The sequence below is a fragment of the Puma concolor genome, chromosome B3, assembly GCF_028749965.1.
Source record: "Puma concolor isolate L17-30 chromosome B3, mPumCon1.1.hap2, whole genome shotgun sequence".
NCBI lineage: Eukaryota > Metazoa > Chordata > Mammalia > Carnivora > Felidae > Puma > Puma concolor.
Window position 1 is genome coordinate 128,027,761 of NC_141672.1, and position 14,123 is coordinate 128,041,883.

The 14,123-nt window shown below is 40.2% G+C and overlaps 1 protein-coding gene across 2 annotated transcripts in view; it reads left to right on the forward strand.

The window, feature by feature from the left end:
• The window catches only part of MTMR10 (myotubularin related protein 10), a 56,088-nt gene that overhangs the window by 28,179 nt on the left and 13,786 nt on the right, over nt 1-14,123 (forward strand). For both annotated transcript variants that reach the window (XM_025919099.2, XM_086711369.1), the window contains 5 exons: nt 3,348-3,438; nt 9,588-9,759; nt 10,802-10,889; nt 10,971-11,059; nt 13,393-13,523. In XM_025919099.2, coding sequence (XP_025774884.1) covers nt 3,348-3,438; nt 9,588-9,759; nt 10,802-10,889; nt 10,971-11,059; nt 13,393-13,523 — 571 coding nt within the window. The remainder of the gene's footprint in view (nt 1-3,347; nt 3,439-9,587; nt 9,760-10,801; nt 10,890-10,970; nt 11,060-13,392; nt 13,524-14,123) is intronic.

Genomic DNA, 14,123 nt, shown 5'->3' on the forward strand with positions numbered 1-14,123 from the left:
TTTCAGGAGCAGTTTTTAAAGATGTAGACATTTTCTAAAAATTTTTAATGCTTATGAAGTACATTACAAAATTAGAATAATTTTACATGAAAATGAGACCTACTTTTTTAAGTCTTTGAAACTCTCAGTGACAGAAGCTAGGAATGTGGACATAAGCTTTTTAAAGAGCGTGTATGAAAACGCTTGAGGGAGAGGAATGTTGGCTTTATTTCTCTTCTCAAAGTGTCCTACATAACAGCATGAATGTAACCCAGATAATGCAGGTGGTATGTGCCTATATCTGGGTTCTCAAAGATGACCCTGACTTAGGTTACATAGAAATACATTTTGCATCTTTTAATGACACTGCTGAACGCAAGCTTTAGTTCACGTTGTGCCCCCTCCCTGCCAAAATCCGGCATTGTGCAGGTGATTAAACAATATCAGTTTCACAAGATTGTTCATAGTCTTCTTTAAGTGAAGATGCTATTACACATACCCATTTGCTTTCCTAACCTTAAAAATGTGATGTTGTGTTATTCTTAAGGGCTTTTTAGAATTGGGCTATGTTGGGTTTTGCCTAGCAGATAGGCTTTGTTTGTTTTTGCTTTGTGGCCATAAACAGCGTATTCCATAATCAGTGATCTGTGAATTTCTTTTGTGTAAACAAGGCCTGTGGCTGCTTTCTAAATGTCTTAGAAAACATGATATGATCGTTTCATTGGCTTAGAGCACTTTTCCTTACTATGTTGTAAGTAATTTTGTCCACTAGTATTTTTAGTGCAGCTGCTGTTATGCTCAAAGCAACCTCAGAAAGCTACTAAAGAGAACAAAAATGCTTAGAAGTCTTTAGGTCTTCGCTCAGCTCTGTGCAGAGAGGTCTTTCCTGGTCTCCTCTAAATTATTAACCTATTTCCTTCTCGCCTCACCATAACATTTCATATCCCTTCCCTGCTGGACTTTTTTTTTTCCTTTAGCACTTAAAATTATCTCACTTACTATAGTTTTTGTTTATCTTGTTTCGTGTCTGTTTTCCCCCCTAGAATGTAAGCTTAATGAGGCCAGGGATCTGTGTCTCTGTTGTTCGCTGCTGCTGCCCCAGGGCTTTGGACATGGTGGATGTGCAGGAAGTATCTGTTGAATGAATGAGAGACGCAGCATCTACCCTTGAGGAATGGAATTTAAAACAAAGAACGCCTGTGCCCTTTTTATCTTTACTTAAGTAAAACTATTTCATGAATACTTTGTATTTTATCTATACTTAAAACTATTTCATGAATACTTTATACGAAAGCATAGCTAACTGAAGAGACACTTTATATCACAGTGGCTATTATTCAGAGAGAACAGAAGCGTTTCTGCAGTTAATACTGGGAAATCAGCTCTGTCATGGGAAGGCCTGTGAAGAGATTCGAGTTGAACAGAGATGGTAGTTTCAGAGACAGTGTGGTTGGCTAAGCTGTGGAGAAGGATTTCCCTAGCAGCGTGTGGCAGAGGAGGTGACTGTGAGTGAGGCAGACACAGTATTGTGCAGGCACGTCATTCTCCGACAGGAGACCACTGAAGGAATATTGGGATGGGAAGGGATGTCTGGTGGAGGAGAACCAGTTTGGGGAAGAGTCAAGAATGAGAAGATTGCATTTATTAGGCAGGTATCTGGGCACTGTGGCAGGTTATCCCAGGAGCAGAGTTGTTGGTCAGAATTTTATCTTCAGAAGAGAAATCTTAGGCATTGTGGATTTTTTTCAGAATGTGGGAAAGCCCACAGACATGCCAAAAGGTGAGTATGGCTTAAGAACATGGCTGTGATCGTGCAGAGAAATGGAACAAAAATGAAAGATAATCTTGAAAAAAGTGCTATAAAACTCATAAAGTCAATATGGTGCCCGGAGGAATAGGAAGTGGTGATTTGAGGTACGGATTGCAGTAGTCTTGCTGCTAGAAGAGGCTCTTTCAGGAAGACTGTTGTACAGATCAGGGATGGAAATGTAGCTTACTCTCTCTAATTGCATTAAATTAGACTGTCATAGAAAGCTCTCCTTGTAGCCATTGAGAAAATCGAGCTATTATATAAAGGTTTCAGGAACCTTTGGTAATTGTTTTTAGTCAGAACTAAAATTAATGATAAACTCTGTCCTCTTATTTGTATATATATTCTAATTTAGTAAGACAGGAAACATTTATTCTATAGAAGACTTTTAAAATGTATTTTAAACTAGAACTGGTTACAGTTAGAATCTGCATCAACACATCCCAAACACTGCTAATGGACATGGACTAACAACTGAACTTTTCCTGCTTGCTCACTGTTGGACATATGTCATGTGGCTTAATGCTTTTCCTTCTAAATGATATGTAATCTTTTCAAATAAGATCTCCTCTTCTCTCCTTGCATATGTCTTATAGTTCTTCTTTCCGCTCTGTTCATTTAAAAGTGTTTTCTTCTACAAATTAGTCTAGGGCCTTGCAAACATAGAGCACTCTCTGTCTTTCCTTCTATCCAGCAGCAGTTGGGAATAGTACCAACCATATTTCCATGTATGGAGCTTCTCCAGAAGCCAGGCATGCATTAAGATTGTTAATCCTTATTTCAGCCATAGGTATTGTCTTCATTTCACAGATGCACAAACCGAAGCTCAGAGAGGTGAACTGATTTTACATCACTTACATGGCAGGTGTCTGGTAGACCTACGATGTAAGCCCCGATCTGTTTGATTTCAAAGCCCACACTTTCTCCACCATAGGCATAGTCTCAAACCATTTCCTTAAACACACGTTTTTGGTTTGTTGTTGTTTTTTTTTTTGATGTACCTCTTTGAGCCATCCTGTACGTTAGGGTTTCTTGCTAATTTTTATTTTTTTGTCATTGTAGCTTTTCTGTTAAGTTTAGGTTTTTTTTTTTAATCCATGGGGTATGAACATTAAAATTTCATACCTTACATTAAACCTTCCAGATTGCTGGTATTAAGTCATTATAGTCCACCAAAAATGAAACTATTTCAATCCTTTCCTTAGGACTGTATATATATGTCACTGACTTTTTAGAGAATGCTTCTCTAGGTTTTGAGTTTCATTTATTTGAATAAAATTACTTTCTTGTTAAAATTCAACTCCGTAAACACTTACTGAATACTTAACCATGTACTCACTAAAGATTATAAACAGTGTCCTGGGGGCACAACAGTGAATGAGATACCTGGCCTTAAGGAGCTCTTTCACATTCTAGGTCAACAGAAAAAAACATGTAAATAAATATCTGTAATCACTGCCCCATCCAAGATGATGCTCCCAGTAATCAAGGCCTTATTGTACATTTTCATTTAAATAAGTGTGTTAAAATCAAATTCTAAATGTAGAATTTTTCCTAGGTATGCCTTGCAATAGCTCATTATTCCCAGCCAACAGACCTCCAGCTACTCTTTGCATTTGAATATGTTGGGAAAAAATACCACAATTCAGGTAAATATGAAAATATTAAATATTGTGACTAACTTTACTTTGTGTAAGTTTTATTCTTATGTTTGTCAGAGGCTTCCAAGTACATGGGCTTTAATGACTGTAGAATTATGAACTTCATAGCTGTTAGAGAAGTGAGCACTATATACTAAAAGAGACAATATTTGTTAGATTATTTCTTAAAAAGTGAGCAGGGAGAATCTGCAAGCAGCTATAAACATAGGCTTATAAAAATCATGTCAGGTATTTTATCTACAGTCCCTGGCTTTTATTTTATGGTGAAGAAAGATCTCCCTCCTCCCCACTTTTAATTGGTAGCTTGAGTTAAAGTAATCTTATCATTTAAGAAAACTGGCAGAAAAGTAAAAGATATTTGAAATGCATGATCTTTTCTGGCATGGTGTGGCTTCATGCAAAAGCTAGAGTGGTTAGACTTTTCAGTGGACTTCATTAAGATCATCAAAATACTGACTTTATATTTCTGAGTAAGATTGATGAAAGGAAGAGGAGCATCTGTCCAAAGGACAAGTCTATTCTAGGCAGTTTCTGTACAAGTAAAATAGTACTCTTCATATGCTGAACTTGTAATTACATCACTCAGTGTGATGGCATTGCCAGGGAGAATTCCAGTTGACCATGTAATTCTGTACATTTTTAATATGCAAAGATAATTTTAATCAACCATTTTTTAAAAATCTCATAAAAGGATAGAGGAAGAACAAAGAGGTCACATCTCATATCAGCCCTTTGTGGATTAGTGACCTGCTGAGGCACATGCTCTCCTACCATTAAGGAAGAAAAAGAAATCAATTACATATTTGTAATGAAAGATCAATTCACCCCAGCATGGACTGGAGAGGGATCTTACAAATTAGTAGTTGTACTGGTCTTTCATTTTGTTACCTCAAAACATTGTAGTAATTTAAATCTATATAATAAAAGCATATTCAAGTATCACTAGACTGTAAATACATTAAGATGTAGGAACAGTACACAGTATCTGCAGATGCATATGGTATAACTATTTTCACTCTTTTAAAAGATACTTGTAAGCACCATAGAAATGGTAGCTTTTACCATATGGTGCTATATTTATAGAAATTGGATGAAAAACTATTTGTTGCTTAGTTTTTCTTATCAAAATGTAACTAATCATAACTTAGGTTTTAGCAGTACAATTGACTTTTTAAGTGTATCTCTTAACATAAACTATAAAATTCACTTACAACCTAAACATAAAGTGTTGTAGACCCTGCACTACTTGTTAGGTGACTGTTTCTTTGGATCATCATCAAGCCACAGACCATCACCATCAAGGTTATTTTCAATAAGATCCTCACCCAAAGTTGCAAGAGAGTAACTGAAATGCAGGTTTCAAGAAGTCCAAGAATTGTAGGAGAGAGCCTTTGATTCCCACTTAAATTTGTTTATGATACAGATCAATTCTTGATGCTATTTTTTTTCTAGTAGAAATGATTCAGTCCAGGGTTTAGATGCATGACTTCTGCAGTAAAATGTAATGACTTGAGCTCAGCAAATACAGTGAACTTCATTATGCGTTTGGGAACCTGATGCCTGCTTCAGTTACTTTTCAGTTTTCTTCATCCATTCCTTGTGGGCATCTCTGGGTTAATTATACTTTAAATAGTTACTCAACCCCTAGCTCTTCTTCTACTGGGTTTTCTTATTTACATCAATCAGATCTATAGGTCTTCTTAGATATAGTCTGTTGATAAAATTTGATAATTCATACTTAAAATATTCAGGACCACTTTTCATATTACATCCTTCAGTCACCTCCTCCTTTGACAGGTACTTCATAAACATAACACTTGACCAGAGTTTTGTTAAGATTCCTCGTAGGGTAACATCCTTTAATATCCTTCCGTGCTGTTGCAGAAGCATAAACTGCATCTTTAAGATCAAAAGAAGCCTGAAATTTCCACACACTGCAGTCAGAATTCATTAATTTGTGAGTGAAAGATGCCCACTAATCCACTCTTGAACTTCTGGATGCCACCTTGATTCATTGGCTGGATTAAAGAATAAAGAAGTCCTTTTTGCAGGCAGGTAGGTGACAAAGCTGTTTCCACAAATAAGATCTGAAGTTAGAGGATGTCCCCTGCAGTTACCTAAGGACAGAATCTTGTGGAGGAACTTAGGCACTCTGAGGTTTTCTTTCACATTGGGCATCACTTGCATAAAAAAAAAAAAAAAAAAAAAAAACACATCTATGAAAAGCTTAGCAGTCACCCAAGTACTTCTGAGAGGATCCCAAAGGGATGATGCATAGCACCCACAGGCCTGGAACATTCCTGCACGGTGACGCCACAGGACGCGCTGGCACAAACAAAAACAGTGGCTCTATTTTTTCCTTTTTTTAACTTGAAAGGACCCTGCTTTCATCAGTCAGATTATTATTGGGCAAATAATGTCCTCAAAGTACAGATTCATCTTTGTGATAAAATTGATGAGATGTCAGATTATGCTTCTGGTCTGAAGAAGTGCAAACCTCATGAAGTTATCTGTAGCCTCAGTGTTGGCAACTCTACTCCGTGGCAGAGCTTGCAAATGCTGGGATGTAACTTCAAGCTGTGATTAGACTCACGGCAGAAAGTAAACGTTTTCAGTGAGGTTGATTTTATTTTGTAATTTTGTCCTTTTTATGAACTTAGGTCTTAGTGTTAGATTTTCCATTACATGCTTATTTGAAAACCACTTACAGAGTACGTAGTCCATTTGAAACAGTGTAGGAATTTTTAAAGTTTGTTGCTTGTCAGTTCTTTTAAGATTCTTAGTGTAGCTATACAGGGCTGTGACTGATCTTCCTGTCTCTTGATTACTAGTGGTTCCGGGCCAGCCTCCTACATCTTTTAGAAATGCAGCCATCCTGGCCACACCCCAGGCCCAAAGTCCAAATCTCGCTACCCACTTCATTGACTCACTCTGTTGAACCTAACATCACAGCTCTGTTTTTACCCTTTTCACCCTATGGCTTCTAATTCCTACAGTATCATCAGAGTGATAGTCTTTCTTCTCATATGGTGACCACTTTTATTGTCTTTGCTGTTGCTTGAGACCATTCTAAATATGGATGAGGCTAATTTAGTAGAAACTGTTGTCGATAATTTCAACACAGCCTGGGATTAGAGTTCTGAGTTTCACAGAAGATAGCCAAGGTCAGGAATGCCCACTATATAGTTTCACTTTTAGTTGGCTAATGAGCTATCCTCAAACCTCACTCAGGTAACTCTCAGGGGAGCTGGATCTCCCTAAGATGACTGATTTTTGCCAGTCTGTTGCTGCACCCCTATTAGTAATCCACTGGTAGAGCAGGCTGCAGGCATCAGGCCTTTGGGATTTCTGGAAAGCTTTCGAATTTCTTGACTCTTTAATGCCAGATTGAGTATCTGCTACACATTCTCTAATAAGCTCTCCTTGAAGAAGATGCAGAGCATACAGCCTAGTGCTGGTTGTTAAGAAACAGGCAGGTTTTCAGCAACTCAAGCCTATAAAATAGTAAACAATGCATTGTCTTACAGTTTCTGTCATTTGATGTTCAGAAAATTGGTCTTAGTTAGATCTTGAGACTAAATCTTGCCAGAGAAACAATCTCATTATGTTTCTCAGCCTGGCTTACTAAAGTCTGTAACTTCAAAACACTCCAAAGTATTTGGTCCTAGACTCCTAGGTGAGGGTATCCTGCCAAACTATTTATGTCACTCTTTGAAAATTGTGTGTTCTTTATACTTCTTTTTCCGTGGTGGTTATCTCATTGTGTGGCGAGGACCTCTGGTACAGTGTTGAATGGTAATCATGATAGCGGGCATCATTTCTGTTCTGGTTTTGATGAAGATGATGTTTACTGTGTGTTTGCTGGTAATTACCCTTTATCAAGTAAGGAAATTCCTTTTTATTCCCAATTTGCCAAAGTTTGTTTTTGTTTTTTTAAATTATGAGTAGGTGTTGAACTCTATCAAATATTCTCCTGCACTTTGAACTGATCATATGGGGTTTTTTTCCCCTTTAATTTGATCATATGATGAATTACTTAGATTTTCTAATATTGTATAGCTTTCTGTGGTTATTAGTGTTCTGGAACACTGTGTAAAGTGAGAATTGCCTGGAAATTCCATGAAGGTTCTGTGTCCTGCAGAGGTTACAACTCCCAAGTTCTTCCGCATACATTCTTGTACCTACCCCAGAGAAGGCTCTAGATGGGGTGGCTCCAGGCTGTGCGCTTAGCTTTAGCATTTGGATTTTAAACAAGCCCTGCTAAAATCAGAATCACTGGGTAATCACACAGGATCCTTTCTAATCTAGAGTAGCACTGTCCAGGGATGGAAATATTCTCTCCTCTGCATTGACCAGTATAGGAGCCACTAGCCACATGTGGCTCTTGAGCACTAGAAATGTGGCTGGTACAACCAAGGAACGGCATTTTTAATTTAATTTTGTTTCAACTTAAATAGCACATGTGGCTAGTGGCTAGTGGCTACTGTTTGGGGCAGCACAGACCGAGAGTCTTGGCCCCATCTAATTTTCCAGCCTCTCTTCCCCCATCCTTTGCATCCCTAAAGCTCTAGCTGTATTTCATTACTTGATGTTTTACAATTACACCATGTGTTTTGTGTTTTGCTCTGCCCAGCATGCCTGCCTCCTTCTCACTAGCCACCTGGCAATGTTTGGCTCATTCCTTAGGACTCTGTTCAGTTGTGGTCAAGTCCTGAGGCCTCTCCTGTCCCGGCCTTTGTCTCCAGCGAGCTCTAGGGTCATTTTCCTCCGTGCTGTCACTGCACTCATACATTTGCCTCACTGTGACTAGTGCTGAGCTCACCCTCCTCTGTCTCGTTAGCGCTTTCAAGACAGAGAGACAACCTTACTTTTAAATTTTCGGGCCTTAGTACATGGTAGGTTCTCAGAAAATACCTGTCTCACACCAGGTGTTAAATAGTCAACAGGAATGGGCATGGCATGTTCATGGGATGATGGAAGGGTTTCTTTGGCTACAAGAGAGAATGGGGTTAGGCAGTAATGAGACATAAAGATGAGGTCAATTAAGGGCCTTTTAAGCAAAACCATGTAGGTTTGCTTAAGGAAGTTGGAAAATGAGCATGAGGGAAAGTTGAGGCAAGCGTATAGCATCATGAAAGCATGGTTTTGGGGGGAATGTGTCTCGTGGCAGGCTGCAGGCCAGTTTGAGTGCAGCACGTGCCAGGGATGTCAGCAGCCTTCAGGGGTGAGACACAGGACCAGTAGAGATCATGCCGTCTGTCACCCTGGATCGCCAGGGTAGATGAGGCTGATTGCTGAGATGTCCTCTTTCTCTCTGGTCATTCTGCAGGCTCCTGAGGCTGTGGGTTTCTCCCAGAGGATAGCAGCTCTCCTTGATGACAGAGGGCTCGTTGCTAAGGAAGTTCAAGTACACTTGCGCTCTGCTGAGATCCCCAGATGGGAGTGGCCCTCTGGTGGAGAACAAGGAGCACTTGTGAGCTTATCAAAGGAAAACTGAGTAGATCTAGAAGACCCAAAAATTTTATAGTGAGCCATAGAAAGGATTGAGACATCAGTATCAGAAGGATGAAAGATCTGGACCAGAACAAAGATGATTGGATGCATTCATTGTTCCAGGCAAAATGTAGAGAAAATGAGCAGTTGAGGGCAGGGGACTGAGGGAGGCTCGTGAGTGGTTTCTGTGAAATGGTAGGGATGGAAGACCATTGAAAAGGAGAAAATAAATGGGGAGGAAATCGGCGCAGCAGGCATTGTTCATCATTTGGGAAGGTGGTCAGTAACAGGGAGGAGGGGAAATGTATAGCCTGGGCAGCTGGAGTGGTGCAGTGTGGTCAGATGAAAGTCTTTTCAAAGTCAAGGTGACTTACTTGTGTTTGAAGGCAAAAGGGATGGAGCCAGTAGAAGGACAGAAAAACCAGTGGTGCTAAAGGAGTCAGGAGAGAGCTGGATAAGGAAAATGAGTTCTTTTGACAAGAGGAGGGCTGCCTCTTTCTCAGGACTGCTGGGAGCAGTAGGAACATCTAGGAGAGGTGCCCCGTCCGCGCGTGTTTCTGATAGGAGGCGCCCAGAGAGGAGAGGGAATGTGGGACGAAATGTGACCATTGAAACAAAATTAATAGTATTGCTTTTTCTTGTAGCCAATAATATTAATGGAATACCCTCAGGAGGTGGCAGCGGGGCCGGTGGTGGCAGCAGCCAAAAGACTCCACTCTTCGAGACGTACTCAGACTGGGACCGAGAAATCAAGAGGACAGGGGCTTCCGCATGGAGAGTTTGTTCTATTAATGAGGGTTACATGATATCCACTTGGTAAGTCCCATTTTTATAGCCTTATTTATAGCTGGAGGTGACTTCTTCTGAATAATAATCACTCTGCTCTCTGATAACTTACAAGTTATGGTGAATGGAATATTTGTTTTTAATAATGCTTTCATGAGGGGCACCTGGGTGGCTCAGTTAATCGTCCAACTCTTGATTTTGGCTCCCCTACTTGCTCTCTAATCTCTCTCTTTCAAAAATAAATAAGCCTTAAAAAAAAAAAAAACGATAAAAAAACTGCTTTCATGGATATTTTATCTTAAAGATGAAAAAAGAGAGAAAGGAGGATGTCTTACGGTAGAAAGGAGGATGTCTTACGGTGCAGTGAGCACTAGTGATTGCTGCCCAGTCAGTGAGTCTGCGTGTCTTTGGAAACAGGAAAGGTTAGAAGGGGGAGATAAGGAGCTGAAGCTTTTTTTTTTTTTTTTTTAAGTTTCTTTATTTATTTTTAGAGAGAAAGAGTGTGAGTAGAGGAGAGGCAGAGAGAGAGGGAGAGAGAATCCCAAGAGAGAATCCCAATCCCTCTGCACTGTCAGTTCAGAGCTGAACACGGGGCTTGATTTCATGAACCATGAGATCATGACCTGAGCTGAAACCAAGAGTCAGATGCTTAACTGACTGAGCCACCCAGGCACCCCAGAAGCTAAAGCTTCTTGGTAGATTTGTGGGTTTGGTGTGGTCTTGTGTTATGTGCCTTGGATTCTTACCCATAGAGAACAAAGGTGGGCATGTTTTTCAGAAACCGAATACATGTTTGATTAATAATCATTTTGGAGAATATTTTAGACATCTCCTTTGGATGTTTCCCCCTGCTTTAAATATAAGTTTTGTGATAATTGACAACGTCACACGTGTTTTAGACAAGAGATGTCTAGGGTCAACCTTGTCTTCCATGGTACCTACCATGTGGCTACCAAGTAGGGTGCACATTAAATGGGGATAAACGTGTTTAATTATATGTGGAGTCTTCAGAGCACACTTACCTGCCTAGAGCACAGGATTCTTATGTTATGGTTTGTTTTTTCCTCTCCAGCCTTCCAGAATACTTTGTAGTGCCAAGTTCTTTAGCCGACCAAGATCTAAAGATCTTTTCCCATTCTTTTGTTGGAAGAAGGATGCCCGTAAGTGCTGTCTGTTGGATTTCATTCATACCGATGTCTTTTTCTCTACCCAGTTACATAAAGGCTCTGCTTCTCTCCTAGTTCTGGTGCTGGAGCCACTCAAATGGCAGTGCCCTCGTGCGAATGGCCCTCATAAAAGATGTGCTGCAGCAGAGGAAAATCGACCAGAGGTATCAAGAAATGGTCATTGTTGCTGTAGACATTTTTAGTTGTCAGAAATAATATATGAAACTCCTGACTACTTGAAAATAGTTAGAAAGTGGCATAGTTTTATTAATTAGTTAGCAACATATAGTCTGTACAAGAATCACCATTTTGGAAAAAAATGTGAATATATTAAAATTCACATTTAAGTTATACTAAATAGAAGTTAATTCTTTGGCTTATAAGACACTGGGGAATCTTACATTGCTGACGTTTTGGTATAACAGTGTTGCCTTTAACGTATTTGCAACGTGTGGTGATTTCCAGCTGAGATACTTTAGGGTAAATCAGACCTTTCTTGTAGTTTGGTGTGTCTTAGGTCTACAGAGTCACAGTAGCTTAAATGGTTGTTTTAATTAGCTACCAAAAACAAGTTTGGCATCATCTGCTATAAAGTCGCCAGTAATCTCCATGTCATTAAAGCAGAAGGCATTTCTCAGTCAGTGGGCATCACTATTGTTTAGTCTCTCCCTAAAGCCCTCTGAGTCCTGCTTCTTTCCACTCTCCTGAAGCCCCTCTTCCTCACCAGTACTCTGCCCTCTGCAGACATTACCTAGAATCTGTTTCAGGCCACTGCTTCTTCCCATTCTGCATTTCTTTTCCTAAACAAGTTTACCTATGGCTGTGGCTTTAGTGACCATCAGATTTTATCTCTAATGGGACATCTTCCACGTGCACGTCTCAGAGGCCCTTTAAACTCAATATGGTCCAAAACCAGCCTCCAGCATACAAGCACCGCGCACTCTCCCAGCCTGCCCTCAGAAATCCAGGAGTCATCCTGGATACGTTTTCTTTCACTTCCTTCCCCACGTTGAGCCCATCATCAAATCTGTCACTTCACTTTTTAGAAACCTTACAAACTGTGTCCACCCCAGCTACACCCCTACCATGAGTCCCGTCATTTCTTCCCTCCACGTCTCATCTACAATCACACCCGTGGCTCCTGGCCCTGGCCACCATGGACTTTGCCTTTGCCTGTGCTTTCCCATCTCCCGATATTCACCAGTGCTGTTCCCTTCTGGGCTGTCTTTCTTCATGCTTATCCTCCAGCACTCTCCACCCCACCCACTCAGTACTCCCTCGTTCTTTATCTCTCATGGCAAATCTCACTTCCTGAAGATAAGCTTTCCCTCACCTCCTAAACTAGATCAGGCCTCAAGTTATACATTCTCTATGGCTCTCTAAATTTTCTTCATAACACTTACTTCAGTCTTTAATTGCATGTATGTGTTACAGTTTGATTACTGCCTATATTTGCTACTAGGCTATAAGCTTCTTGAGCTGAAGGGACTATGTTTTGCATACCATTGTACATTCAGCACCCAGGAAACACCTGTGATGTTGAATATTTATTCAATACTTGTTAAATAAATGAGGAACAAAGGAACAGATCTTAGAAAACCGGCTCAGAGAGCCTCAAATTGTATATCACAGTCTGTGACTGTTACAGTCAGATCTTAGTTTTTTTTCCCCAGGGCCATACCGAAGAAAGGCACCTTTGCTGAAGCAAATAACTGACAAGTGACCCTCAAATGATCCTTCAGGAAAGGAAAAGGAGTATTATTCAAATAATCCCTGATGGGTGTTTTTTACCTTGGTCACATTTGAAATGACCTGTCATGTCACAGTCCAAGCCCAGTGTTCACTGCCATGTCTGCTGGTTAGATGCACAGGAAGGGTGGGGGCTGGGGGAGGCTGCTATTAGAGGGAAGCCAGCAGCACTGCTGGGTGGAAGTTCGTCCTGAACCCTCACAGCCAGTGGCACTTGTAATGTTTTAATTTTATTAAGCTGAGAATTGTTTTGATTCTTTCTATTTTTTCAGCTATCCTGTTCTTCATAAGTAGGACAGGCTCTCTTTGTTGTCAAATCTCTCTCTGCCCCTTTCTCCTTAGACATACCATCTCAGGCCCTCTCTGTGTTTCTCCACAGCCAAGCTTGTGTCCACCACAGGACCTTTGCCCTTACCTTCCCTCTGCCTAGAACACTTTCTCTCAGATCTTTCATGGCTTCTAGTTATTTGGGTTTTGGCTTCAGTATTACCTTCACAGAAGAGCCTTTCTGACCACATGACTTGAACTAGCCTGCATTCACTCGATTATGCCACCCACGGCATTCACCACAGCCTATTACTTTATCATTTACCCAACCACCACCAGAAATAGAAGCCCTGTGAGAGCAGAGGCCCAGCCTGTCTTGTTTATCTATCTCCAGCTCTGAGAATAGTGCCTTGGCTCATAATAAGTCTTCAAAAAATATGTGTGGCATGAATGAATGACTCAAGGATTTTGTCTTTATTAGGATTTGTAATGCAATAACTAAAAGTCATCCACAGAGAAGTGATGTTTACAAATCAGACTTGGATAAGACCTTGCCCAATATCCAAGAAATACAGGCGGCTTTTGTAAAACTTAAACACCTATGCGTTGATGGTAATTTCATTTTTATTATATATGTATATATATATATGTATACAGTGAATGGGTGATAACACCATTGCATGAGGCATGTCAGAAAAAATGATAGCCCTTGAAAATATAAAAATAGATATATTTTTTTTTTTAATTTTTTTTTCAACGTTTATTTATTTTTGGGACAGAGAGAGACAGAGCATGAATGGGGGAGGGGCAGAGAGAGAGGGAGACACAGAATCGGAAACAGGCTCCAGGCTCTGAGCCATCAGCCCAGAGCCCGACGTGGGGCTCGAACTCACGGACCGCAAGATCGTGACCTGGCTGAAGTCGGACGCTTAACCGACTGCGCCACCCAGGCGCCCCTGAAAAATAGATATATTTAAGTAGAGGCACGTTGAAATACTTTTGCATGACAGTATCAGAAGCTCTTAGAAAATGGAGTTTAAACTGCTTTTTTGTTTTGGAGGGAAAAAAAAAAAAAACAATTACACCACTTTGAAATAAATAATAAATGGTGTGGTAGGATACTTCTGTAAAGTGCCAAGGAGAACAGTGAGCTACCCATACAAACTTCCTAAGATTTTAATGCACACAGTTATGTTTTAAGATAAGGGACTT